A 27,347-nucleotide genomic window follows, 5' to 3' on the forward strand; every position below is an offset into this window, starting at 1 on the left:
ACCCCACAGTCCTCCTCCTCCTCCTCCTTTAACCCTCCTCCCTTCTCACACTGATGCTGTTCCCTAGTTGGATCCGGAGACGTCCGCCAGAAGACCCCCCAACTTCAGAAAGCATTGAGGGACCCCACAGTCCTCCTCCTCCTCTTCTTCCACCTCCTCTTCCTCCTCCTCTTCCATCTCCTCCTCCTCCAACCCCTCTCCCTTCTCACGCTGATGCTGTTCCCTAGTCGGGTCCCGAAACGTCTCCCAGCAAACAAGCCCCCCCCCACCCCCCCTACCTACCTACCTACCTACCTACCTGCAAAAGCGTTTGGCGAGACCCGCAGCCGGGGCGCGCGAGCGCTCTCCTCCCCCACGTGGGCGGCCCTCCCTCCCTCCCCCTCCCTTTCCCCCCCCGCACACCTGAGCGGGGTGCCGGGCCAATGGGGGCCGCGGGGGGCGTGTCCGGGCGGGGCATAAAAGCCAAGGGAGCGGCCGGTAGGCGGCGGCGGGAGCTGATTGGCGGGGGCGCGCGTGGGCGAGGGGCCGGGCGGAGCGGCCGTTGCTGATTGGGCGTGGGCGCCGCGAGGAGCGAGGGTGTGTCCCCGGGCACGAGGCCGGAGCAGCGGCGGAGGCGGCGGCGGCGGCGGCACCAACGGGCAGCGGCGGCAGCGGCGGCGGCACCGGGATGCTGAGCGAAGCGGAGAGCGGCGGAGCCCTTCCCGCCACCGGGGAGAGTCCCGCGGGGGAGCCCGCGGCCGGAGGGGCCAAAGCGGCGGCGGCGGCGGCGGCGGCGCCCGCGGGAGCCTTGGGGGCTCGGAGCCAGGCGGCCAAGCGCGTCCTAGGTGAGGGGGCGGGGCCGCGGGAGGAGCCGTTGCCGCCGCCGGCCCTGGGGGGGAGGGGCCCGGCCACTACAAGACCCATCATCCGGAGCGCTGGGCAGCATGGGCTTCTCCAGGAATTGGGGGTTGGGGGGGTTGGGGGGGTTCTTTCCCCCCCCCCGACTTGAGTGTGTAGGGGGGGGGACTACAGGTTCCATCATCCAGAGTCGCGGGAGGTGAGGCTTTCTCTGGCCGCTGGGCAGGATGGGTTTCTCCAGGAATTGGGGGGGGGGGGTTTCTTTCTCCCCCCGACTTGAGTGTGTAGGGAGGGGACGAGGGGGGAACTACAGGTTCCATCATCCAGAGTTGCCGGAGGTGGGCTTTCTCTGGCCGCTGGGCAGGATGGGTTTCTTTTCCCCCGACTTGAGTGTGTGTGTGTGGGGAGGGGGAAAAGGGGACTACAGGTTCCATCATCCAGAGTCGTGGGAGGTGAGGCTTTCTCTGGCCGCTGGGCAGGATGGGTTTCTCCAGGAATTGGGGGGGGGGGTTTCTTTCTCCCCCCGACTTGAGTGTGTAGGGAGGGGACGAGGGGGGAACTACAGGTTCCATCATCCAGAGTTGCCGGAGGTGAGGCTTTCTCTGGCCGCTGGGCAGGATGGGTTTCTTTTCCCCCGACTTGAGTGTGTGTGTGTGGGGAGGGGGAAAAGGGGACTACAGGTTCTATCATCCAGAGTCGTGGGAGGTGAGGCTTTCTCTGGCCGCTGGGCAGGATGGGTTTCTCCGCGAAGGTGGGGGGAGGCTTTTCTTTTCCCCCGACTTCAGTGTTTGTGTCGGGGAGAGGGAGGGGGAAAAGGGGGACTACAAGTCCCATCATCCGGAGCGGGCTTTCTCTGACCGCTGGACAGCTTCTCCAGGAGTGGGGGGTAGGGGGTTCTTTTCCCCCGATTTGAGTGTGCAGGGAGGGGACGAGGGGGGACTACAGGTTCCATCATCCAGAGTCGTGGGAGGTGGACTTTCTCTGGCCGCTGGGCAGGATGGGTTTCTTTTCCCCCGACTTGAGTGTTTGTGTGTGGGGAGGGGGAAAAGGGAACCACAGGTTCCATCATCTTTTCCCCCGACTTGAGCGTTTGTGTGGGGGAGAGGGAGGGGGAAAAGGGGGACTACAAGTCCCATCATCCAGAGTCGCGGGAGGGGGGCTTTCTCTGGCCGCTGGACAGGATGGGTTTCTCCGGGGCGGGGGGTGGGGGTTCCCCCCGACTTGAGTCTGTAGGGAAGGGACGAGGGGGACTACAGGTTCCATCATCCAGAGTCGTGAGAGGTGGCCTTATTCTGGCCGCTGGGGAGGATGGGTTTCTCCGCGAATGGGTGGGTTTTCTTTTCCCCCGACTTGAGTGTTTGTGTGGGAGAGAGGGAAGGGGAAAAGGGGGACTACAGGTTCCATCATCCAGAGTCGCGGGAGGTGAGGCTTTCTCCGCGAAGGGGGGCTTTTCTTTTCCCCCGACTTGAGTGTTTGTGTGGGGGAGAGGGAGGGGGAAAAGGGGGACTACAGGTTCCATCATCCAGAGTCGCAGGAGGTGGGGCTTTCTCTGGCCGCTGGGCAGGATGGGTTTCTCCGGGGGTGGGGGTGGGGGTTTCTTTTCCCCCGACTTGAGTGTTTCTGAGGGGCGGGGAAGGGGGGGGGAAGGGGCAACTACGGGTTCCATCATCCAAAGTCGTGGGAAGGTGGGCTTTCTGGCGGCTGGGGGACTCTGCGGCTGGGCAGGATGGGTTTCTCCAGTTTTCCCGACTAAAATGTGGGTGGGGGCACGGGCCGCGGGGCTACAGGTTCCATCATCCAGAGTCGCGGGAGGTGACCTTTCTGGCGGCTGGGAAGGATGGGTTTCTCGGGGGGGGGGTCCTCCCGACTTGAGTGTGTAGGGAGAAGACGAGGGGGACTACAGGTTCCATCATCCAGAGTCGCGGGAGGTGGGCTTTCTGGAGGCTGGGCAAGATAGGTTTCTCCAGTTTTCCCGACTAGAATGTGGGTGGGGACGCGGGACTAAAGTTCCCATCATCCAGAGTCGCGGGAGGTGGGCTTTCTGGCTGCCGAGAGATGCCGCGGCTGGGCAGGATGGGTTTCTCTGGGGTTTTCGGAGTGGGAGGGCGGCGCGGGACTACAATTCCCATCCCCAGGCTCGCTGGAGAGGTGGGTTTTATGGCAGCCAGGGAACGCCGCTGTCTTCGGGACTCCGTGGCTGGACGTGATGGGTCGCGGTGGCTTTTCCGGGGCGGGGGGCGGCGCGGGAGACCCTCACGTAGGCTGCCGTGGCGCAGCACTACAGGTCCCATCATCCAGTGTCGCGGGAGGTGACCTTTCTGGCGGCTGGGCGTGATGGCTCGCGGTGTCTTTTCCCGACTGGAGGGTGGGGCGGGGGGGCGACGCGGGACTACAGTTCCCATCCCCAGGCTCGCTGGAGAGGTGGGTTTTATGACAGCCGGGGATCGCCGCTGTCTTCGGGACTCCGTGGCTGGGCACGATGGGTTTCTCTTGGGCTTTTCCCGACTGGTGGTGGTGGTGGGGGAACTGGGGGGTGGTCGGCGGGACTACAATTCCCATTCCCAAGCTCGCGGGAAGAGGGGGGGCTTTCTCAAGGCCCAGAGGGAGAACTCCGCTGACTTCGGGACTGCGCGGCTGGGCATGATGGATCCCCGGAGCAAGCGCGAGTGCTTTCACCTATTTGGGGAGGGGGCGTCCTTTCTGCCTACCACGGCTCCGCTTTGCTGGCGGAGAGGAAGACTCCGGGGGGGGGTCTGCTTGTGGGGAGTGGGGGAAGGAGGGACGGCGGGGGTCCCGCTTGTGCCAGCAGCCCCCCCCCAGCCCCGCTGGAAACTGAACCCCGGGGGTCTTTCTTCCAGTCTCCCCAGCCGGGGTGGGGTCGCCCATAATGAGTAGGTGGTCCTTCTCCCCGGAGGCTGCTAAAATTCCCCCACCTTCCAAGTAGCCAGGATGTCAAACCCCCCCCCACTCACCCCCAGCACAACTGGCGTCCTTGACCAGGATGATGGGCTCTAGGTGGCCTTGTGGAGTGGAGGGGGGGGAAAGAGAGAGAGGGGGGGCTCTGAAAGCAGCAGCTCTTCCTGGGGGGGAGTGAGGGGGCGGCAAAGAAAGGTGCCCCTCTGCCAGCGTCACCAGTCTTCTTTCTTCCTTCCTCACCTCCCACCCCCTGGCTTCCAGCCACCCAGGTGCAGGGCACGGTGAAATGGTTCAACGTTCGCAATGGCTATGGATTTATAAACAGGTGAGCCCCCTCCCCACACTTCTCCCTTGGGCTATCGGGGAGGTGAAAAGTAAAAAAAAAAAGCAACACTTAACTCAGTTTAATCATTGTTAATTGTTGGCCATGTTTAGCTAAGATTCTCCCCATGGAGGTTGTGTTTTGTAACAGACTGGCTTTCCACATTTGGAGGGGGGGCAGGTTTAATCCAAGATGGGGCTGCAACCCCCCCCTCCCCGGAATATTGGCATTTCCACCCCTATTGTGGTCACTTTGTGGTCAAGCCTACATTAACTCTCAAAGACGGCTTGACGGAAGCCCAGATCAGCCCTTTAGCTAGTTCGGAAGCTCCGTGCCAACTTCCTTCTCTTGGAGAGAGAGAGAAAAAAAAAGGAAACAGACTCAGAAGACCAAAGATTACCTGGCAAATCTGGCGGCTTTTTTTTTCTGTTGGTGTGTTTTTTTAAAAAAAAATAAAAAAAATAAATCTGGGCTGCCTTGTTGAGACCGATGTTTGCCGGAGTGGCCTGAGCAAACAAGTAGCCCGAGCCAAGTTGGCATAGCTGGACTGCCTTATCTGGGAAGTCTGTCCTTGTACCCAGGTGCCCCCTTGGGCTGCTCTCTGCGTGCTTAGGGGGATGTGCGGTGCCCCATGGGTTGTCGGGGCCGGGGCGTTTCGGACGAGGCTGATGGGAATTGGCTTTTCCAGCAAAGTCCCCGAGAAGATCTCTCTTTCCGTGGGGTCCTTGGTGCTCTCTGAGTTTGGGGTGTTGTTTTTTTTTGCAGACTTTTCGTGACCCAACTAGGGTACGTCATCCATGCTAGAAGGGAGTGGGGTTTGCCCCTTTTTATATACAGTCCCTTCTACACAGATGATGTTCCTTAGTTGGGTCACGAAAAGGCTGCAAGAAAAACCGCCAAGCTCAGAGAGCGCCGAGGAGCCCCCGAGTCCGACCCGGAGCCACAAATATTCTCTGTTATCTTTCTGTCGGCTGGCATCTTTTATTTGGCACTCCTCCCTGGTTAAAACTCCACTTGGAAATAAAGGGACTTTTTCTCCTTTTGCGGCTTTGAAGCTTTAAAACTTCACGCTGGGCTCTTCTTGTGCCCAAGAAGCATTAAGTTGCAATATATATATATATATATAATCAGTTTAGGGACAAAGGCTAATTGGATGCCCGTCCCCTTTGAAAAGGGAGATAAACCAAGTTTATGGGTGACCTTCATTCCTTTAATCAGTTGGCTTGCTAAACTTCTGGGCAAACAAACTGACATCTTTGGGATGCTGGTTTCCAACCCAAACCACGTTTCCTGAGTTTTTTTTTTTTAAAGCACAACTGAACGAGAATTTGGAGATGGGTCTCCTTAACGCTCTCAATTTCCCCTCGTAATTTTTAACTCTGATTCAGCGCAAACAGTAGTTTGCCCGAAGGATTAAAGGATTTCCAAGGTTTATGTTTATTTTTCCTTTCCTTAATCTTGCTCCCCCTTTTGCAGGAATGATACCAAAGAGGATGTGTTTGTGCACCAGGTAAGAAGTGAGCATTGTGTAAGTTAAATTCCTTTTTAATTTCCCTTTTTTCCCCCTCTGTTATTGCACCCTTCAGCTTTCACCTTGGCCGTTGCTGCCTTTGCTCCTTGTAGTAAGTTTGAGCCGGCAAAGGAAGCATTAGATTTGTTCCTCCGTGGAAATTGTGAGAAATTGTTGGTGTTAAAACTTGGGGGGGGCAGGGGGGGAGGGATTTCTTCCTGTAGCAACAGCAGCTGATCCTTGCTAGATAAACTAACATCCTTTAGATTGGGCCACCGAATTTAGATTAATTTTGCCTTTTTTTTTGGCTCCTGTTTTTCAATTAAAAAGCCCAGCTAAACTTTTCAAAGCTAGGATCGGAGGACAAAAAATGAAATTTATGAGAATTTCGAGGTGGGGGGGGCTCTCTGTGGCATCCCCATAAACCAGCCCCGATAATACATCGCTCCTTTCAACCAGCGGCACCAATTTGGCACAATTTAGCCGGTCTTCCCTGGGATTCCCTGATAGCCTTAATCTCCCCCAGGCTAGTAACAAACTTCCTCTTTTAATTAATTGCACGCTTGCTTTAGGCGTCCTTCGTTATTCTTTTTAGCAAATCCTCAATTATTATGTTATTTGTCACTATAATTTGTATTAATTGCTTTACAACAAATTGTAACCTGCCCACAAACAGTGGGATTATTTTAATTGGTTAGATAAATATCGGTAGAATGGGTGCCAAGTTTTGGGGGGGGGGTTTGCTTCAAAACACAGACACGGCTGACTCGTGCACACCTGCGTGCTTGGAAACTTAGCACCAGGTAAATTACAGGTGTCCAACCTTGGCCTCTTTAAAAGCTGTGGACTTCAACTCCCAGAATTCTCCAGCAAGCACAGCTGGTAGAAATGTGGCTAAACTCCTTTATCGTGGGTTTTTTTTTTAAATCGGGTAACTTTCTTAATAGACGGTGGGTATGCGGTGAACGTAATATAACTTGACTTCAGCAATGGGGGGAGAAAAAAAGAGAGATGGCAGGGGGGATTCTGGGAGTTGAAGTCCACAAGTCTTCCAAGATGCCCATGGCCTGTGATCTCCCTTCCATCTTTCTGCCCCCAAAGCTCACTCGCTTTTTTTTTCCTCTCGGCTTTTTTCCTTAGACGGCGATCAAGAGAAACAATCCTCGTAAATTCCTGCGAAGTGTTGGAGATGGAGAAACGGTGGAGTTCGATGTGGTGGAAGGCGAGAAGGTGCGGCCGTGCGGTGTTGCTTCACCGGAACCGAGTTGGGGTCCCCCCCGTCTGCGACTGACTCCTCTCCCCCCCTTTTTTTTTGTCTTCCGTAGGGGGCCGAAGCGGCCAACGTCACCGGCCCTGGCGGGGTTCCCGTGAAAGGCAGCCGCTATGCCCCCAACCGCCGTCGCTTCCGCCGGTTTATCCCCCGTCCCCGGCAGACCCAGCTGCCCCCAGATGCTGCCCGGCCCGAGGGGGGCGCCGAGACGGTCAGCGAGGGGGAGAGAGTGGACGAGGCGGTACAGCAGCGCCCACGCAGGAGGCGCCCCCCGCCATTTTTCTTCCGGCGGAGATTCGTGAGGGGGCCTCGGGCTCAGGCCCAGCAGCCTCAGCAGGCCCAGACCGTGGAAGTGAGTCTGGGGGCCACAGAGCCCGTTGCCACCATGAGACTCCATCTGGAATGGTTATAGGGTTGAACACAGGGGTTGGACTAGAAGACCTCCGAGGTCCCTTTCTGACATTGTTCTTCCGTTATTATTCTGTCTGGAATGAGCAGTCCTGCTTGAGCAGGGGTGGACTAGATGATCTCTAGGAGGTCCCTTCTCACTCCTCATCTTGCTCTTCCTTCCTAGGGCTCTGACAGCACGGACCCCAAAGATGCTACCCAGCCTGAAGGAGACCAGCCTCAGCAGATCCAGGCGGGTGAGAGAGCCCCGGCACCTCGATTCCGTCCCAGATACCGCAGGCAAGTCTTTCTACACACACCGACACACCGCTAACCAGGTTCCAAGCTAGCCCTTCCCCTGGTTAAGACGAGGCTGCCTTGGCACACGTCATTTGCCCACATTGGTTGGGGGGGGCAGGATTATTATAAGCAATAGTCAGGAAACCATCATTCAGGGTTTAGGGTGGGAGAGGAAAAATGGCTGGCCTTGCTGACCAGGTGGGTCGATTGGAACAAGCCAGGATTCCCAGCCATGGGGAAAGCCTCGCCAATGTTGGTTTGCGCAAGGAATGGCGCAAACAGAATTTAGAAGGTTTCTCCTGTAATCAAGCGACTTTCAGCAGAATAATTTCTATCCTAAGAAACTAATTTGCTAAAGTAATTTTCTCCACCTGGGCAACTCCCCGACGGGTGGACTTCAACTCCCAGAATCCCCACCCGGCGTATCAGTTCCCCATTTAATTGTCATGCCGGCTAACTCTATTTATCTCAGTTTGCCATTTAATTGTCATGCTTCTAGCCCTTTAAGCTTGTCACGGGTTATTTTCTTCGCTTTGCTGAGATATAATATAGTAGAGAGAGAATATATCAAGATATATTACGTCTACTGCATTCCCACCGTCTATTAAGAAAGTTACCCGATCAAAAACACGCGATAGTCACATTTGATTTTGTCTTAGCCAGGCTGAATTTTGGTAAACCTTTTGCTGGCTGGGGAAGTCCCTCCATTTTCATCTTCATCTACTCATTTTCAGATGAGTAACACTGCTAAACGTTTAGATTATATCTTGCACCCTAATTATTATTATTATTTTTTTTTTACAAACCGCAGTGCTTTCTTGCCTCCCTCCAGGTGCCCTATCTTTAGTTAGTGTTACATGTATGTTGGTATCTTATGATTGATGATGATGTGTACTTTAGGATCATGATCACGGTTTAATCACATATATGTTGCTTATATGTAAACTGAAAGTTTAAGAGACAGATTCCTTGTGTAGCCAGTCACGCTTGGCCAATAAAGAATTCTGATTCTATTTAGCAAGATTGTCGAATTGCGTTGGGCAATTCCTGCAGGGGCCCAGCAAAGCTGGCATGGTTTATCACTTATTATACTAGGTAATATTATTATTATTATTATTATTATTATTATTATTATTATTATTATTATGTCATATTTCTATGCCGCCCACTCTCTGAGACAGTATACTAAATAGCATAATAATAAGCATAATAAATAGCATAATAATAATAATAATAATAATAATAATAATAATAATATAAGTATATTATTATAATAGAATATACTTATAAGTATATTCTAATATATTTTATATTATAATATTTCCACATAGTATAATAAGTATATTATACTCTAATATGCTGACTATAACCTAGTATAATAGAATAATCTTTCCACATAGTATTTTATAGCATAATAAGTATATTATATTATATTATACTTATTATACTATGCGGAAAGCTTATTCAGAAGGCAGGACATGGAAACTAACCAAGGAGAGAAGCAACCTGGAATTAGGGAGAAACTTCCTAACGGTGAGGACAGTTTGCCAGTGGAACTGCTTGCCACCAGAAATTGTGGGTGCTCCATCCCTGGAGGTTTTTAAGAAGAGAGTGTCTGAAATGGTATAGGGGTCTCCTGCTTGAGCAGCGGGGGGGCTGGACTAGATGACCTCCAAGGTCCCAGCTCTATTGTGATTCTGCTCCCAGTTCTTTGGGGAGCCGTCTCTTCCCTCCCAGGGGGGGGGGGAAGAAGGCTGCGAGTTAATTCGCCCACCCACTCACCCACCCCTCTGTGTCCTGCCCAGACCTTTTCGCCCCCGTCCTCCGCAGCAGCCCACCACGGAGGGAGGAGACGGCGAGACAAAAGCAGCCCAAGCCCCAGCGGACGGGATCCGTCCCGAGCCTCAACGGCAGCGCAACCGGCCTTACTTCCAGCGCCGACGCCAGCAGACGGCTTCGGCTCGCCAGACGGCAACTGAGGTGAGGGGCAGAGAAATTGGGGGGGTGGGACGGGCAGGGGATGATGATGATGGGGGGGGGCAGGAGGAAGAGGAATTGCATCAAAATCCTTTACCAGCCCAATTGATTTTTGATTTTGAATCCTTTTTTATTTTCTCCTGAGTTCAAGCGAGGAAGACAATGCCAAGTTCAAGCAGCAATCTTCGCTGTTGTCTTTTGTTTTTTTTTCCAGAATGGCTCTGGGAAAACCCCTCCCCAAATTATAGGGGTATCCTAAGGATCCCCGATTTACCTTCTTGGGAGAATCGACGGGCGTCCCTGGCGAGGAAGGACGGATAGAAAAGCATTTAAAAAAAAAAAGTCTGCTTTTCTTTCGATATGCTTTAAATTCTCTTTTGCTTCCCGTAGCGGTACAGGTCTCGTCCTTGTTTAACAACGGCAATTGGGACCCGGCGACTGTCGTTAAAAACAGTTTTGTAAATGAGAAGGGGGAAAAAAAATGGGACGCTGCTACTTAGTGACGGCAAACTTTGATGTCAAGTTGGAATTTGGGATGGTGGGGCACACAACCCCGGAACTCCCCTTCCATTTTTGTCTTTGCCATTTGCCTTCTACTAATTTATAGTTAATCTGTGTCTTCTTTTTCTGATGCTTCAATGGCTGCAGAAATAATGTTTTTAACGTCCCAGGTTATCTTCGCTCAATCGACAAAGAAGGAGAAACGAGGGGGGGGGGAAGTCTTCCTGGATCTGTAGAGGTGCCAGAAACTGACCGGATCGTGCTCTGTGCTGGTCTCTCCACGCCTCCCCTTCCCACGCAATCTGGCAAACCTTGTCCCTTCTTTCTGTCCTAGGCAACCACCAATACTAAGGAGCAGCCGGCTCCCAGCTCCGCAGCTGCCGGGGGAGACACCCCAGCTGCCAGCACTCCTGTGATGACCCAAGACCCTGTGGTCGAAGCCAGCAAGCCGGCTTCCCCAGCCCAGGAAAGTCCCACCCAGCCACTGCCGGAAATCCAGCAACAGCTTGTGGATGTAAGCAAGGGTGGGGGGAGGCCTTGGACCCCCTGGTTAACCCCCCCACATCCAGCTTCTCCCCAGGATTCATGAGCTGGAAAGGGCCCCGCAATGCCTTTACAGGCCACCGGGGGTCACTCTCGAGCCACATCTTCATCAGTTCCAAGTCCCTGGTGGGCAGATTTTGCAACCTGTTTGCCTTTTTTTTTTTAAAAAAATCCAGATTTCAACACCTGAGCCGGGAGGAGAGCTTGCCCCTGCTTTACTGGCATGAAGAGCCTGCACACACCGAGGGGATGCCAAGAGCTGTGATCTGGTAAGGGGCTTCTTCTTTTTTACGGTTTGTTGGGTCAAGCGGTGGATTCAAACTCGGGTTTTGTTTTCACAGCGGGCTGGGCGAAAAACGGAAGACCGGATGGATTTTGCAAGCTGCTAAACCCTCCATTGCCCCTCCGAGCCTTGAATTTAACCTCGTTTCGTTTTTACTTTCAAACGTTGATAAATTGGGGGGGTTGAAACCCGCCGGATCTCTTGAACGCAAACAAAAAGTTTTGCAAAGAGAAATTTGCAGATTTCTCCCTCTCTTCCCGAGTGCTTCCTTATGCTAGGTACCTCTCAAATGCACCGAGATTTGTTGGGAGGGAGAAAAAAATTTGGAGTTTTCCCTCAGCTATCCTGACTTCCTGCAAACCCATCGGAGCTTCTTGGGAAGCTGCTTAATAAGTTGTTATTTCCTAGTCTCTCTGGCTCGGCCAATTTTTATTTTTATTTTTATTTTGCCAAGGGGGGAGGTCTTGCTTCTCCAGCTGAAAATTCACATTTAAGAGGTCCTTGGTGTGCTTACAGATGAACAGAGCTATAAGGGATCTTGTAGGTCATCTAGTCCAACCCCACCCCACTCCCTGAGTGCTCCCTAAGTTGCAAGACGTTTTGTTACCCAAACTAAGTTACATCATCAGTGCTGCAAGAAAACAGCCCAGCTCCAAGCCCGAAGGACAATTCAATTCTTAGCAAACAGGCTCTTTTATCGGTGTCGAGATTGAAGTTTGCATGCCTCAGTTTTCAGGGTTCCCTCGGGGGTTTTTGTGTCTCTTTCTTCTGCTCCCCACAAACCTCAAACCGGCATCTGATTGAACCTTTCTCCTTCCCTTGCCAGGTGTCCAGAATGTGCCTCCAACCCAAGTTACCTCATCCTGCACTTGAAGAGACCCCAAACTTCACCAAATAACCCTCTTTGCTGCTGTTGAAGTTCTAAAATGTTAAAAAAAAGAAAAGAAAGAAAGAAAGAAAAGAAAAAAGAAGAATAAACCTGACCAGGCCGGGGTGGGGGTGGGGGGGCGCGACTTTTGACCAGAAAGAAAGGAAAAGTCACTTTTGCTTTAAAAAATAAAAAGAAGAAGAAGAAAACTTCAGAGGGGCGTTTGCCCGCCTCCTTCCACAACTTTGCCAGTTTAAAAGAGGAAAAGAAGAAAAAAAGAAGAGAAAAACTGGCAGTTTCTGAATCTTGAGTTAATTTTTTTTCCTTCCTCCCACCCCCCCTCAATTGTTTGAAGGACCACCCCGTGTGTGTAAACTATTGTGTGCAGTTTGGGCGTCAGTAAAAAAAGAAAAAAAAAATTTGCACAGAGTTTCAGTGCGTCCCTTCTTTTTCCCCGTCAACAAAGTCAAAAAGGTATTTTGGTTTTCGTCACCATCCTTTGCTCTTAAAAAGCTGCCAAAATCTGGGCTTGGAAACTGGGAGGATGTGAGTTCGAGTCCTGCCTTACGCACAGAATCAAATCTCGGGCCAGTCACTTTTTCTCTCCGCCCTGGGAAAGGGAGAACAAGGGAGCCCAGCACTTTGGGAATTTCGGGAGATTGTTGGTCCCAAAATCACCCAACCGGCTTTCCATGTTTAAGGTGGGACTAGAACTCACAAACCACCTAATTTGATCCGCCTGCCAAGTGGTTTGAGCTTTGCTCCCCTTTGCCCGAGCTTGACAGTCAGTGGAACTGCTTGCCACCTGAAGTTGTGGGCACTCCATCCATCCATCCCTGGAGGTTTTTAAGAAGAGACTGGACAGCCATTTTTGTCTGGTATGGTGTAGGGTCTCCTGCTTTTGAGCAGGGGGTTGGACTAGAAGACCTCCAAGGTCCCATCCCAACACTGTTAGTTGTGGGTGCCCTTGCCTAGGTCTCTGAATTTGGTCCCTTTTCCAGCACCCAGGAGTTGGAGCACCTTACGGTCCACGAAATGCCATGTTGACACAAGTAGTGGTTGGGTCTTCTCCAAGGCGCAGGTCTGCCCAGGAGACGCTGGGCACCTGGGTGGGACTGTTACTCTGTCCCCAAAAGTCAGACAGGGGGTTACTATCCGTAGTTCCTGCACCACAACACAAAAAAGATGTTGAGATTCTGGGAAGAGTGCAGAGAAGAGCAACCAGGATGGTTAGAGGACTGGAGGCTCAAACATACGAAGAACGGTTGCAGGAACTGGGCATGGCTAGTCCAGTGAAGAGAAGAATTAGGGGAGACATGATAGCATCTTTCAATATTTGAGGGGCTGCCCCAAAGAAGAGGAGGGGGTCCACCTATTCTCCAAAGGACCCGAATGCGAGATAAGAAGCAACGGATGGAAACTCATCAAGGAGAGAAGCAACATGGAAACTAAGGAAGAATTTCCTGAACAGTGAGAACAATTAACCGGGGGAACTGCTTGCCACCAGAAGTTGTGGGTGCTTCATCACTGGAGGCTTTTAAGAAAAGATCGGACAGCCACTTGTTTCAAATTGTATAGGGTTTCCGGCTTCAGCAGGGGGCTGGACTAGAAGACCTCTGAGGTCCCTATGTTTCTATGATCTTGACAGGGGGTTAAAGACCTCCAAGGTCCCTTCCAGCCGTATGTTTCTATGATCTTGGGCAGGGGGAGGCTGGACTAGAAGACCTCCGAGGTCCCTTCCAGCCCTAGGTTTCTATGATCTTGGGGAGGGCGGGGCTGGACTAGCAGACCTCCAAGGTACTTATGTTTCTATGATCTTGGGCAGGGCGGGTTGGACTATCTCCAAAGTCCCTTCCAGCCCTAGGTTTCTATGATCTTGGGCAAGGGGTTGGACTAGAAGACCTCCGAGGTCCCTTCCAGCCCTAGGTTTCTATGATCTTGGGCACGGGGTTGGACTAGAAGACCTCCGAGGTCCCTTCCAGCCCTAGGTTTCTATGATCTTGGGCAAGGGGTTGGACTAGAAGACCTCCGAGGTCCCTTCCAGCCCTAGGTTTCTATGATCTTGGGCAAGGGGTTGGACTAGAAGACCTCCGAGGTCCCTTCCAGCCCTAGGTTTCTATGATCTTGGGCAAGGGGTTGGACTAGAAGACCTCCGAGGTCCCTTCCAGCCCTAGGTTTCTATGATCTTGGGCAAGGGGTTGGACTAGAAGACCTCCGAGGTCCCTTCCAGCCCTAGGTTTCTATGATCTTGGGCAAGGGGTTGGACTAGAAGACCTCCGAGGTCCCTTCCAGCCCTAGGTTTCTATGATCTTGGGCAAGGGGTTGGACTAGAAGACCTCTGAGGTCCAGAGTTGATTCCAGCTGCTTTGCCCAATGACCCATTAGCCAGGAAATAATTCTGGTTCAGGAGTCAGCAACCTGCAGCTCTGGAGCCGCATGTGGCTCTTTCAACCCTCTGCTGCGGCTCCCTGTCACTCAAAATATGCCTCACAACCGTCAATGTGCGACACCCGCCCGGCACACGATTTATTGAGCTTTTCCACCATGGACAGAAGATGGATTTTCAGAAGAAAACAGAAGGTTTAATTCAACTACATATGCTAGTTTTGTGGCCACTCAAGAAATAGTCAAGCACAGGAAGGTTTTTGTGGCTCCCGGTGTTTTCTTTTGTGTGGGAAACGGGTCCAAATGGCTCTTTTGAGTGTTTTAATTTTGCAGGCCCCTGTCCTGGTTTGTCTTAATTGTGATTAATCAAGGTTTAGGCCTAGCATCTTCACATTTTCCCGTGGCCTTCCGGGACTCTTTTCTTTTTTAGGAAATTCCTGAGCGATACAAGCAAGAAAACTCCAGAGTGTAGCCATCTATTCTTTATATACAAATACCGTTTTTTGGGGTTATTTTTTTTTTTCTAGAAATACAAAAGGAAACATGCACACGCGCGCACACACAATAAATCCTTGGGCCGTGTTAAGACATTTTCTCTCGTGACGCAAAGCCGCAAACGTGCAACCTTTCCGCGCCAGGAGGAAGAAAAATCTTTAAAAAAAAAAAAAAAAGAATTTTACAGTCTCGCATTTATTTATTTTTTTTCATTCTCCGTTCCGGCTTTTCCCGCACAGGTGGTCGAATTTCCCGCAGTCTTGTCGGCTTTCGTTTTAAAAGTTCCCTGCTTTGGTAGGGAAAATAATAAAATAATAAAAATAACTAATTTCTAAGCGCTCTTGGCAGGATGCAAAAAAAAAAAAAAAAAGAGGTTTGAAAGGGGTTGAAGAGGAATTAAAGAGAAGAGTTCACACGCCGGGCAATTTAGAAAGCTCTGCGTAAAAAAAATTAATTCCTAGGAATTAACGGCCCCGCCTTTTAAAATCCGGGGAGTCCTTGAAGTGGGGATGGAGAGAGAATTAAATCAAGTTCAAACCAGCTCAGACATGAGCAAACCCTGTTCCTTACTAGCACTGACAGCGTCTCTCGCACTCGGATCCCTGACTCGGAGGGAGGTCCAGGAAATAGGGGAGAGCAACCGAGGGAACGTTGCGTCTTGCAGTGTTTCCCAGCCACAGCGACTTTAAAATGGGTGGACTTCAACTCCCAGAATTCAACAGTGGTGGTTGAAAAACATCCATAACGGCTGGGGGATTCTGGGAATTAGGTGAACCCACAAATGCTGGCTGGGGGATTCTGGGAATTACTTGAACCCACAAACAATGGCTGGGGAATTCTGGGAGTTAGTAGAGGCCCACAAATGCTGGCTGGGGAATTCTGGGAGTTGAAGTCCACCCTTCGTTAAAGTTGCGGAGGCTGGGAAGCACTGGTCCATAGAAAGCAGCCTCCCTCCCTCCGTCTCTCGCAGGTCTGAGTAGGGAACTTGTAGTCCTTCCTCTGGAGATGGCCTCAGTAGTCCCAATGTCACCGTGGAGGCCCAGAGAAGGACTACAGGGCATCCCAGGCGGTCACTCTTCCACCTCTCTGGTCAACATCGTCTTGTGTGGCCTCAGCCTTCATCACACATTCGTGGTTTGAGGTCGGGGGTGTTGAGTGATCAAACGTGGCCACTTTTAAGACTTGTGGACTTCAATTCCCAGAATTCCCCACCCAGAATTCAGCCATGTATAGGTCAAGAACAAATGCGATTAGATTACTATTTTTATTTTTTTGATTGGGTAACTTTCTTAATAGACGGTGGGAATGAAGTAGATGTAATAGACCTTGACTTGACAGCAAAGTGGAAAGAAGGAATGGCTGGGGAATTCTGGGAGTTGAAGTCCACAGGTCTTAAAAGGTTACTGGAAAATGCCTATCCTGAATCGGGTGAAAAAGGAAGGCTGCCTGTGGAACCTCCTGAGGGAGCAGCAAGGAACTCTGTCCATGCTCTTGTGCAATATGCACTCAGGACATAGCATTATCCCAAGCCAACCAGGTACAAAATCAGGAAAAGTCTTCGGAGAAAAGGGATATTTGGCAGTCAGTCTCTCTCCTAGGGGGGTGGGGGGGCGTGAGGGGGGGGGGCTTGGTTCGTGCGTCAGAAAGTGCTCTGGGAAACGGGGGGGAAAATCTAGGCAAAATGGGGCCACCCTGAGGGCATCTTTCTACTCCAAAGCCTAATTTACAGCAGAGTGAGAGTGATGCCTGCCCTCCCGAACCATCTGATCTTCTTTTAATTGCTTTTCTCTTAAAAATATTAATAATAATAATAATAATAATAAAAAAGTAAATGCAACCGGACCAAAGAAACCATTGGCCGAGACCACGAGACTCTCCGGCCAGGCCTCGTGGCCCTAAAGTGCTAGACAAACCCTGCTATCTTTGCCGCCGTCCCTGATTCCACTCCTTGTGGTCTCCTTTCCCTCTCCGCCATGCCATTCCTTTCCCTGCCCTCCCGCCCCACTCGTCATTCGTGGCCGTCCGGACTCAGCTCGTCCAGCTCCGTGTAGGGCTTGATCTCGCGATCCAACAACGACGGGGTCCGTCGGAATGTGGCGGCGATGTCGTCAAAGGTCCGCCCCCGAGTCTCGGGCACCTTGAGGTAGGTGAAGGCGGCGAAGATGAAGAGGAGGATGGCGAAGACGAGGAAGACGTAAGGACCGATCGCCTCCTGCAAGGGATAACGGAATAACAAGAGGTGGAAGGGACCTTGGAGGTCTTCTAGTCCAACCCCTTGCCCAAGATCATAGAAACATAGGGTTGGAAGGGACTTTGGAGGTCTTCTAGTCCATCCCCTTGCCTAAGATCATAGAAACATAGGGCTGGAAGGGACCTTGGAGGTCTTCTAGTCCAACCCCTTGCCCAAGATCATAGAAACATAGGGCTGGAAGGGACCTTGGAGGTCTTCTAGTCCAGCCCCCTGTGACAGATCATAGAATCATGGGGCTGGAAGGGACCTTGGAGGTCTTCTAGTCCAGCCCCTTGCCCAAGATCATAGAAACACAGGGCCGGAAGGGACCTTGGAGATGTTTAACTCCCTGTCAAGATCATCGAAACATAGGGCTGGAAGGGACCTTGGAGGTCTTCTAGTCCAGCCCCTTGCCCAAGATCATAGAAACACAGGGCTGGAAGGGACTTTGGAGGTCTTCTAGTCCAACCCCTTGCCCACGATCATAGAAACACAGGGCCGGAAGGGACCTTGGAGATGTTTAACTCCCTGTCAAGATCATAGAATCATGGGGCTGGAAGGGACCTTGGAGGTCTTCTAGTCCAGCCCCTTGCCCAAGATCATAGAAACACAGGGCTGGAAGGGACTTTGGAGGTCTTCTAGGCCAGCCCCACCCCCACCCCCACCCCCACCCCCACCCCCGCCCAAAATCATAGAAACATAGGACTGGAAGGGACCTTGGAGGTCTTCTAGTCCAACCCCTTGGCCAAGATCATAGAAACATAGGGCTGGAAGGGACTTTGGAGGTCTTCTAGTCCAACCCCTTGCCCAAGATCATAGAAACACAGGGCCGGAAGGGACCTTGGAGATGTTTAACTCCCTGTCAAGATCATCGAAACATAGGGACCTTGGAGGTCTTCTAGTCCAGCCCCCTGCTGAAGCCGGAAACCCTGTACAATTTGAAACAAGTGGCTGTCCCATCTTTTCTTAAAAACCTCCAGCGATGAAGCACCCACAACTTCTGGTGGCAAGCAGTTCCACCGGTTAATTGTTCTCACTGTTCAGGAAATTCTTCCTTAGTTCCAGGTTGCTTCTCTCCTTTCCATCCGTCGCTTCCCGTCCTGCCTTCAGGGGCTTTGGAGAATAGGTGGACCCCCTCTCCTCTTCTCTGGGGCAGCCCCTCAAATACTGGGAGGATGCTTCTCTTCATTAAACTAGCCATGCCCAATCCCTCCAAGGACCAACCGTGTTCAGTAACAAACTACCATTCAGTTTCAGGGTTGATTTCCTAAATCAGAGGTCTTCAAAGTAGGCAGCTTTAAGACTTGTGGACTTCAACTCCCAGAATTCTCCAGCCAGCGTAGCTACGCTGGCTGGAGAATTCTGGGAGTTGAAGTCCACAAGTCTTAAAGCTGCCCACTTTGAAGACCTCTGTCCTAGATGTTTGTTTTCCTCCTCCCTCTCTCCTTTCGTGCTGTGCCATTCGGATCATCGGCCGACGGCTAAAAACATCTGGACGGGCCGTCGGTCGGCACCGAAGCGCAGGGATAAACATCCGTCCTTATCCGGGTCTCAAACTCACCTGGATGGACGGGAAACTCATGCCGATAATAAAGTTGCAAGTCCAGTTGGCAAAGCCGGCCACGGCCATGGCGGCCGGACGTGGCCCCTGGCTGAAGAGCTCCGCCACGATGAACCACGGGATGGGGCCCGGCCCGATCTCAAAGAAGGCCACGAAGGCGAAAATGGCCACCATGCTCAGGTAGCCCATCCAGGACACGGTTTTCTGTCAAGAGAGAGAGAGAGGCGATCTCAGAGGATTTTTCCAGCTGGCAAAATTCCCGGACACGCAACCCGAATACGTACGGATAGTCCTCGAATTGCAACGCTTCGTTTAGTGACCGTTCGGAGTTGCCACGGCACTGAACGAAGGGACTTACGGCCGTTTTTTTCACATTTACGACAATTGGAATGTCCGCACAGTCATGTGATCAAAATTCAGACGCTCTAGGCAAGTGACTCGTATTTATGACGGTCGCAGTGTCACCCGGGGTCATGCAATTCCTTTTGTGACCTTCCAACAAGCAAAGTCAATGGGGAAGACAGATTCGCTTAACAACTGGGTTACTGACTTAACAACCGCTGTGATTCGCTTAACGACTGAGGCAAGAAAGGTCGCAAAACGAAACAAAACTCACTGAACAAATGCCTCACTTAACAACAGAAATTTTGGGCTCCCCTTTGGTCATAAGACAAGGAACAACTGTACAGTCAATGATTCGCTTAACAACCGTGTTACTAACTTAGCTAGCTGCGATTTTGGTTTTGTTTCGCTAAGCGACTGTTTCGCTTAGCAACCAGAAATCTGAGGCTCTATTGCGGTCGTAAGTCGAGGACTACCTGCCTTTGGGGGCCTGAGGTGAGAAGGGCCCTTCTGGTGACCCACTGGAGTGGGGAGGAGGACCCATGGATTTTCCTCTCTCGCAAAAGGAAATCGGATACCTGTTGGTTCAGATTAAGGGACGGTGGAACTGACCGCCACAAGAGGCGGCCGATTGGGATGGAGAGAAATTCAGCCCTCAAGAGGGCTTGTCCTGTGTCCGGCTACTCACCAGAAGGAGGAGCGAGGTCATCATCAAAAGGGCACAGACCCCCATCCCGAATAAGCCCAGCATATGTAACGTCCGCCTTCCTGCCCGCTCCACCAGGAACACCTGGAAGAGAGGAAAAAGGTGAGGAAAAATGCTGAGAATCCTCCCCAGGGAAGCGATCCTGTTCGATTTCTACAGCAAATGATTGATAGCAAATTTTGATTTTTACAGCAAATTGAAGCGGGGGCTGGACTAGAAGACCTCCAAGGTCCCTTCCAACTCTGTCATTCTGTTATTTCAATCTCTACAGCCAATTATTGAGAGCAAACCTCTGGACAGCACTTGGTAATTGCTAAACTTTGCGGACAATGGAAGGAAAGGATGGATCTTGGCCAACATTTCTCAGCCGTTTTAAGTTGTGTGGACTTCAACTCCCAGAATCCCCCTGCCATCTCTGTTTTTTTTTTCCTTCTTCACTTTGCCGAAGTCAAGTTATATTACGTTCCCTTCATACCCACCATCTATTAAGAAAGCTACCCTATCCCAAAAAATGCGACCGAGGAGTTTAACCAACTTTTTTCTTGTCCACCAACCATGTTTGCTGGGGAATTCTGGGAGTTGAAGTCCACAAAGATACCTGGTTTGGAGACATCCACACCCTACCTACCCCGCTCTTGGGGAACCCCACGGGGCAGGATCTCTTACCGAAATGATGGTGAAGATGGTGTTCACCACGCCCGTTCCGATGGTCGCGTAAATGGGCTGCTCCAGGCCGGCTTTGGTCAAGATGTCGGTGGAGTAATAGAAGACCTAAAGAGGAACGATGAAGGTTCTTCCTGGTCCTTAGGGGTCCACCCTGCCCCACTTCCCTCCCTCCCTCCGGCAGCCCCACTCACGGCATTGATGCCCGACAGCTGCTGGGACAGCTGCAGGACCACGGCAATCAACAGCGGCTGGCGGTAAATGCGGGAACGGAAGAGCTGGAGGATGGAGACCTTGTGTTCCATGTCCATACGCCGTTTCTCCTCCTTCATCTCCGTCAACGCCGCACTCACATCCTGACGGCCGGTCAGCCGCTTGAGACCTAGGGAGGGGGGACGACGGCCCATGGGAGTTAGCAAGAGGGGAGCACCGCCCAACGGGGTGGAAAGAGGAAACGGGGAATCCCAGGAATGGGGAGTGGGGGGGAAGACGGGATGGGAGAAGAGGGATGGCCAACTGTTGGGTTGACTTGAAGGAACATCTCGATCCTGGCGATTTCCAGGTACGAGGACTGCAATTCCCAGCGTCCCTTGGGATGTTCGCTCGGGATCTGTGGAGTTGTGGGCTCGATGTACCTGGAGGGTAATGGATTGTGGGGAGGAGGGGGGGGAAATGGACAGGATTCCATTGGTGGATCCCCGAATAAGGTGACCAGTGAGAAGGTGAGAGCAGGGAAGAATAGATCAGAAGAACCATGTTTAACTTGTTGTGGTTAGTGGTGGGTGCTCCATCACTGGAGGATTTCAAAAACAGGCCAGACAACCAAATTGACTGGGGTGTTGTAAGGGGTTGGACTAGAAGACCTCTGAGGTTATGATTCTATGTTCTAGCTGAGGGGTCTCCAAACTGGCTGCCAACTAACCTTCTTCCTAAGCCTTTTCGTCATTTTGTACCATGGTTGGCTTGGTGTAAATGCTAAGTCCCGAGTGCACATCGCACAAGAGTGCCGCAGAGCATGTGCAGAGTTCCTTGCTGTTCCCTCAGGAGATTCCATTGGCAGCCTTCCACCTTCACATGGTCCAAAATATTCATTTTCTAGCTGAATTGTCACCTTCTACACCAGGGGGGTGTCTCCAAACCTGGCCCCTTTAAGGTTCGCGGACTCCAACTCCCAGAATTCCCCAGCCAGCAAGGATTTCCCAGAATTCAACATGGGTAGGAGAAATACAAATGTGACTAGACTATTTTCTTATGATATTATTATTATTATTATTATTATTATTATTATTATTATTATTATTTTATTTTATTTTATTTTTTATTATTATTATATTATTATTATTAATTATAAATAATAATAAATAATAGACGGTGGGAATGAAGTAGACGTAATATATCTTGACTTCAGCAAAGTGGGGAAAAAAAAGCCGGCTGGGGAATTCTGGGAGTTGAAGTCCACATGTCTTAAAGCTGCCAAGGTTGGGGACCCCTGGCCTAACAGAAGTAGGGGTGCCCCATCAGATAAACATGAGATGAAAAAGAAGTAAATGGCGCCTCTAAAGAGGTTGGGGGGGGGTGTCACGCCATCTCTTCCCCAGATCTTTCCCAGGGAAAGTTCTATTTCAAGTTGTCTTCAACTTATGACGATTCATTTAGCGACCGTTACACATTACAACAGCAAGGGGAAAAAAAAAAGAGACTTATGAGCGGCCCTCGCTTTCACAACCATTACAGGGTCCCTGCTGTTGCGTGATCACAACTCGGACACTCGGTGACCGACGCGGATTGACATGTCCGCCATTTGTGACCGTCAAAGCCAGCTTCATCAACAGGGAAGCCAAATAAACTTCACGACGTGTTGCTCCCTTAACGGCAGTGATTCACTTAACAACGTTGGCAAGGAAGCTTGTAAAACGGGTGCAAAACGCACTTCACAACTGTCTCGCTTTGCCACGGACAGGTTGGGCTCGTCCGCTGTGGTCGTAAGGCGGGGAGGAATTGCCTGTACTCACTTTCTTTGGCCTTGGACTCCTTGTTTCGGATGATGTACAGGTAGCGCGGGCTCTCCGGACAGAAAGGGAAGAGCAGCAGCTGCAGGATGGAGGGCACCACGGTGATGCCCATCAAGAGGGGCCAGTAGGTCTCCGTGCCCAGCAGAGTGTCCAGGCCGCACACCTGGCAGGGGGGGGGAAAAAAGCGGTTGGTTCAAGACCTACTCGCAATAAACTGGAAGATGGTGTGCTAAATATCGGTGGTACAAAAAAGGAGAAGAGTTGTAGCTCAGGGTTGGAGGGTCCTTGGTGCTCTCAGAGCTTTGGTGGTTTTCTTACAGACGTTTCATGACCCAGCTAGGGAACATCATCAGTGTGAGGAAGAGGAGGAGGAGGAGGAGGAGGAGGAGGAGAATTGTGGGGTCCTTGGTGCTCTCTGAGCTTAGTTGTTTTCTTCCAGATGTTTCATGACCCAGTCGAGGAACATCATCAGTGCTAGAATGTGCAAATCCCAATCCCTTCTAACACTGATGATGTTCCCTTGTTGGGTCATGAAATGTCTTCAAGGAAACTACCAAACTCAGAGAGCACCAAGGACCCCTCAGTCCGACCCTGATCTACCGATCTCTTCAACTGGTAGAAAGAGCATCCTTTACATTCCCCACAGGCCTCCCCAAGCTTCCCCTGGTAAAGACTTCGGGAAAACAACATCTTGGGTCTTTCAGAATAAGAAGCACTCTTAACTGGGACCAGTCAATTGCTAACTCTGTCTATATTCCACCGAGGACGTGCGGAGTTAAGGAGCCCATTCTCGATCTCCGGGACCGGAATTCACAGTACTTCGTGGTTGCAGTTCTCGACTTACAACAATTCATTTAGTGACAGTTCGAACTTATAACGGCACTGAAAAAAGTGACTTACGACCGCTTTTCACACTTACGACGGTTGCAATATCCCTGTGGTCACGCGATGATCAAAATTCGGATACTTGGCAACTGACTCATATTTATGACGGTCGCGGTGTCCCGAGCTCACGTGATCCCTTCTTTGATCCGACCCCCTCCATCCACCCACCCACCCTCAAATTTCTAATATGGGGATAGGAGTGCCTAGGCTACTTACCTGGGCAATTAGGATCCCGATGACAATGGCCAGCTGGTTCATGGTCCCCAAAGCCCCCCGAAGCTTGGTGGGGGCGATCTCCCCCACATACATGGGGACCAGTCCGGAGGCAAATCCTGACACAGAGTGGGAGAAGGGGGAGAGGGAATGAAGTTAACTCAACCCCACATCAACAGCCCTGCTCCTTTGAGGGTAGGTGTTGTGGCCCATACGTGGCCTGTGCAGCTAGTAGCTGATTCCGACAGCGAGGAGGCTGGTGTGGTGCTGTGCCAGCAGCCTGTGCAGCCGGGGCTCGAGTCGGACAGTGAGGAGGCTGGAGAAGATGTGGTGCCAGAGGCAGGGATTCAGCCAGGGCCTTCAGAACCTCCCATAAGTGAAGAGGACGAAGAGGAGGAGCCTCTTCTCGATGCACGGGTGTGCAGAGCTGCCAAAAGGCAGGAGTGGCTCCTCAGGAGGAGGTCTCCTCGAGAGTAAGGCTTGGGGCTAATTGGCCACTCCCTTAGCCTATTTAAGGAGGAACACCAACTGAAGCAATTTGCAGGGAACAACTTCGTTCACTCTCCTTCGCGTCTTGATCTTAGTTCTCTACAAATTGCTTCTGGGCTTTCTACCAACCCTAGTAAGATTACGATTATTTATCCTTTGGATTCTTTTAGGCTGTTAAGAAACTTAATTAGCAGCCTTTGTTTAAAAAAGACTGATTTAATTTAGCAAATTAAGGTTTGTACAGACTCTGTGTGTGCTGCGTTCTTTGGAGTCCGTAGCTGGGGCAGAACGGGTGGGGGGATTTTTACCTATCTTCTCATATTGTAGATAAGTAGGTTGGTTGTCGTTCATTCATTCATTCATTCATTCATTCATTCATTCATTCATTCATTCATTCCTTGATTGCATTGAGATACCATTCTAGTCAAGTCTGATTCGGTACAATTGAGTTGTAGCCCCATCTAAAAAGCCAGCTGGCTGACTTTGGGCCAAACACCAGGCGATGGTGAGTTCTAGTCCCATCTTAGGCATGAAACACTGGAGGTTTTAAAGAAGAGGTTGGATAACCATTTGCCTGAAGGGGTGTAGAGTTTCCTGCCTAAGCGGGGGGGGGGGGGGTTGGACTAGAAGACCTCCAAGGTCCCTTCCAACTCGGTTATTCTATTCTATTCTATTCAAACCCAGCTGGGTGACTTTGGGCCAATCACGAGGCGACAGTGAGTTCTAGTTGTGTCTTAGGCATGGAAGCCAGTTGGGTGATTTTGGGCCAATCACCAGGCGACGGTGAGTTCTAGTTGTGTCTTAGGCATGAAAGCCAGTTGGGTGACTTTGGGCCAATCACCAGGAGACAGTGAGTTCTAGTCCCACCTTAGGCATGAAAGCTGGCTGGGTGTCTTTGGACCAATCACTAGGAGACAGTGAGTTCTAGTCCCATTTTAGGCATGAAACCCAGCTGGGTGAGCCAATCACCAGGAGATGGGGAGTTCTAGTCCTGCCTTAGGCATGGAAGCCAATTGGGTGATTTTGGGCCAATCACCAGGAGACGAGGAATTCTAGTCCCGCCTTAGGCATGAAAGCTGGCTGAGTGTCTTTGGATCAATCACTAGGAGACAGTGAGTTCTAGTCCCGCCTTAGGCATGTAAACCAGCTGGGTGTCTTTGGGCCAATCACCAGGAGACAGTGAGTTCTAGTCCCGCCTTAGGCATGAAAGCTGTCTGGGTGTCTTTGGACCAATCACTAGGAGACAGGGAGTTCTAGTCCCATTTTAGGCATGAAACTCAGCTGGGTGAGCCAATCACCAGGAGACAGGGAATTCTAGTCCCGCCTTAGGCATGGAAGCCAATTGGGTAATTTTGGGCCAATCACCAGGAGACGGGGAATTCTAGTCCCGCCTTAGGCATGAAAGCTGGCTGAGTGTCTTTGGATCAATCACTAGGAGACAGTGAGTTCTAGTCCTGTCTTAGGCATGAAAGCTGGCTGTGTGCCTTTGGATTAATCACTAGGAGACAGTGAGTTCTAGTCCCGCCTTAGGCATGTAAACCAGCTGGGTGTCTTTGGGCCAATCACCAGGAGACAGTGAGTTCTAGTCCCGCCTTAGGCATGAAAGCTGTCTGGGTGTCTTTGGACCAATCACTAGGAGACAGGGAGTTCTAGTCCCATTTTAGGCATGAAACTCAGCTGGGTGAGCCAATCACCAGGAGACAGGGAATTCTAGTCCCGCCTTAGGCATGGAAGCCAATTGGGTAATTTTGGGCCAATCACCAGGAGACGGGGAATTCTAGTCCCGCCTTAGGCATGAAAGCTGGCTGAGTGTCTTTGGATCAATCACTAGGAGACAGTGAGTTCTAGTCCTGTCTTAGGCATGAAAGCTGGCTGTGTGCCTTTGGATTAATCACTAGGAGACAGTGAGTTCTAGTCCCGCCTTAGGCATGTAAACCAGCTGGGTGTCTTTGGGCCAATCACCAGGAGACAGTGAGTTCTAGTCCCGCCTTAGGCATGAAAGCCACGTTGGTGATTTTGGGCCAATCACTAGGAGACGGTGAGTTCTAGTCCCATTTTAGGCATGAAACCCAGCTGGGTGAGCCAATCACCAGGAGACGGGGAGTTCTAGTCCTGCCTTAGGCATGGAAGCCAATTGGGTAATTTTGGGCCAATCACCAGGAGACAGGGAATTCTAGTCCTGCCTTAGGCATGAAAGCTGGCTGGGTGTCTTTGGACCAATCACTAGGAGACGGTGAGTTCTAGTTCCCCCATATATCTCCCCCTCTCTTTCTCCCGCGGTACCCAAAACCCGACAGGAGGAAAACCACCCCTCTCCTTTTCCTCCGCCCCCATGAAACGGTGACCCCCCCTCACCCCCCTTACCTGAGAAAGCCCCGATCACAAACCGCCCGAAGATCATCATCTCGTAGGATTTGCCGAATTTAGCCAGCCCCATCAAGCCACCAGCGACAAAGGCCAGGCCGTTGTTGATGATCATGGCTCTTTTCCTGGAAGGAAAGGAGACCACAAGGCATGGACAACGAAGCTTCCTCGAGGGGGGTGGGGGGGGTGGACGGGAGGTCCCATCCTGCACCAAGGGGGTCCCATCAACTTTGGGGGGGTCTCCTCCATGAAGGAAGAGCCTGTAGCTGCAGAGACAAACTACGTTTCCATAGCAACCTGATCAGACCATGATCCACCCATCAATTTATCCGGGATTAAACCCGGTTTACGGGTGCTTCCCATCACTCACGTCACAACGACAACTGCAGAGCCATAGGAAACATCTCCATACTGGTAGTCCTCGGCTTACGACGGTTCATTTAGTGACCAAAGTTAGAAAAAGAGGACTTAGGACCCTTCCTCACCCTTACGACCCGTGGCAGTTTCCCCGGGGTCACGCGACCAAAACAATCGGACCCTTGGCAATGGGGGGCCCCTGTTTATGACGGTCGCGCTGGTTTTGCGACCTTCTGACAAGCAAAGTCAACGGGGGGGGGGGGACGGGACAGGACGGGGGGGGGACACGCCGGATTCATTTAACGACCGTGTGACTAACCTAACCACGGCAACGATTCAATTAACGACCGTGCCAAGAAAGGTCGTAAAATGGGGGCAAAACTGACTGAACAAACGTCTCCCCTTAGCAACAGAAACGCTGGACCTCCATGATGGTCGTTAAGTGGAGGATCCCACCTGGATTTACGACCGCAGGCGGCCTCTTGTACAGTCAAGGACCACTTGTGACGTTGCCGACTTCGGTAATTCGCGAGCGGCTCTGACTGCTTGGGCCTGGGGTCTTGGCCCTCTCTGCTCTGTAGGGCGCTCTGCCCATGCTCAGAGGACGTCCCCCTTCCTTGCTAGGGAGGAGCCCACCCCGGGAGGGAGGGAGGGAGGGAGGGAGGGCTCACCTGCCCAGCCATTCGGAGACCACGCCCACCATGAAGGAGGCGAGCATCCCGCCGAGGGAGAAGATGGAGACCGAGAGGGACCACAGGATGTTGAGCGTGGCCGGATCGATGGAGGAGCCGTTCTCCGCGCCTTGACGATGCCGCCAGGTCGCGTTGTAGTTCTGCTCGATGATCTGGGATGGGAGGAGGGGAGGGGAGGAGAGGGGAGGGGGGCAAGCAGAATGACTTTACGGTCGCTTTGAATGCACACGAATCGGCAC

At 51.6% G+C, this 27,347-nt stretch overlaps 2 protein-coding genes across 3 annotated transcripts in view; one reads left to right on the top strand and one right to left on the bottom strand.

The window, feature by feature from the left end:
• Positions 1-626: 626 nt before the first annotated feature.
• On the top strand, positions 627-11,824 carry YBX2 (Y-box binding protein 2). The gene is made up of 10 exons (XM_060685232.2): positions 627-824; positions 4,015-4,078; positions 5,552-5,585; positions 6,726-6,815; positions 6,911-7,207; positions 7,430-7,542; positions 9,348-9,522; positions 10,355-10,534; positions 10,740-10,832; positions 11,673-11,824. The coding sequence occupies exons 1-9, from the start codon at positions 668-670 to the stop codon at positions 10,788-10,790; spliced, it is 1,161 nt and encodes a 386-aa protein (XP_060541215.1). The 5' UTR covers positions 627-667; the 3' UTR covers positions 10,791-10,832; positions 11,673-11,824.
• Positions 11,825-14,566: 2,742 nt separating this feature from the next.
• The window catches only part of SLC2A4 (solute carrier family 2 member 4), a 45,109-nt gene continuing 32,328 nt past the window's right edge, over positions 14,567-27,347 (bottom strand). For both annotated transcript variants that reach the window (XM_060685245.2, XM_060685246.2), the window contains exons 3-11: positions 27,088-27,260; positions 26,060-26,184; positions 23,210-23,325; positions 22,109-22,271; positions 20,291-20,478; positions 20,100-20,204; positions 19,416-19,517; positions 18,386-18,589; positions 14,567-16,806 (exon numbers count right to left, since the gene is read on the bottom strand). In XM_060685245.2, coding sequence (XP_060541228.2) covers positions 16,603-16,806; positions 18,386-18,589; positions 19,416-19,517; positions 20,100-20,204; positions 20,291-20,478; positions 22,109-22,271; positions 23,210-23,325; positions 26,060-26,184; positions 27,088-27,260 — 1,380 coding nt within the window. In that variant the 3' untranslated portion in view covers positions 14,567-16,602. The remainder of the gene's footprint in view (positions 16,807-18,385; positions 18,590-19,415; positions 19,518-20,099; positions 20,205-20,290; positions 20,479-22,108; positions 22,272-23,209; positions 23,326-26,059; positions 26,185-27,087; positions 27,261-27,347) is intronic.

The sequence above is a fragment of the Pantherophis guttatus genome, chromosome 4, assembly GCF_059756535.1.
Source record: "Pantherophis guttatus breed Tessera chromosome 4, ASM5975653v1, whole genome shotgun sequence".
Taxonomy (NCBI): domain Eukaryota; kingdom Metazoa; phylum Chordata; class Lepidosauria; order Squamata; family Colubridae; genus Pantherophis; species Pantherophis guttatus.

Bases quoted from the DNA above. Each gene is read 5' to 3' on its own strand.
- YBX2 (XM_060685232.2), top strand. From the start codon at position 668: ATGCTGAGCGAAGCGGAGAGCGGCGGAGCCCTTCCCGCCACCGGGGAG. The intron at 5,586-6,725 runs GTAAGAAGTGAG...TTTTTTCCTTAG, and splicing joins AGGATGTGTTTGTGCACCAG to ACGGCGATCAAGAGAAACAA. The intron at 7,543-9,347 runs GCAAGTCTTTCT...TGTCCTGCCCAG, and splicing joins TTCCGTCCCAGATACCGCAG to ACCTTTTCGCCCCCGTCCTC.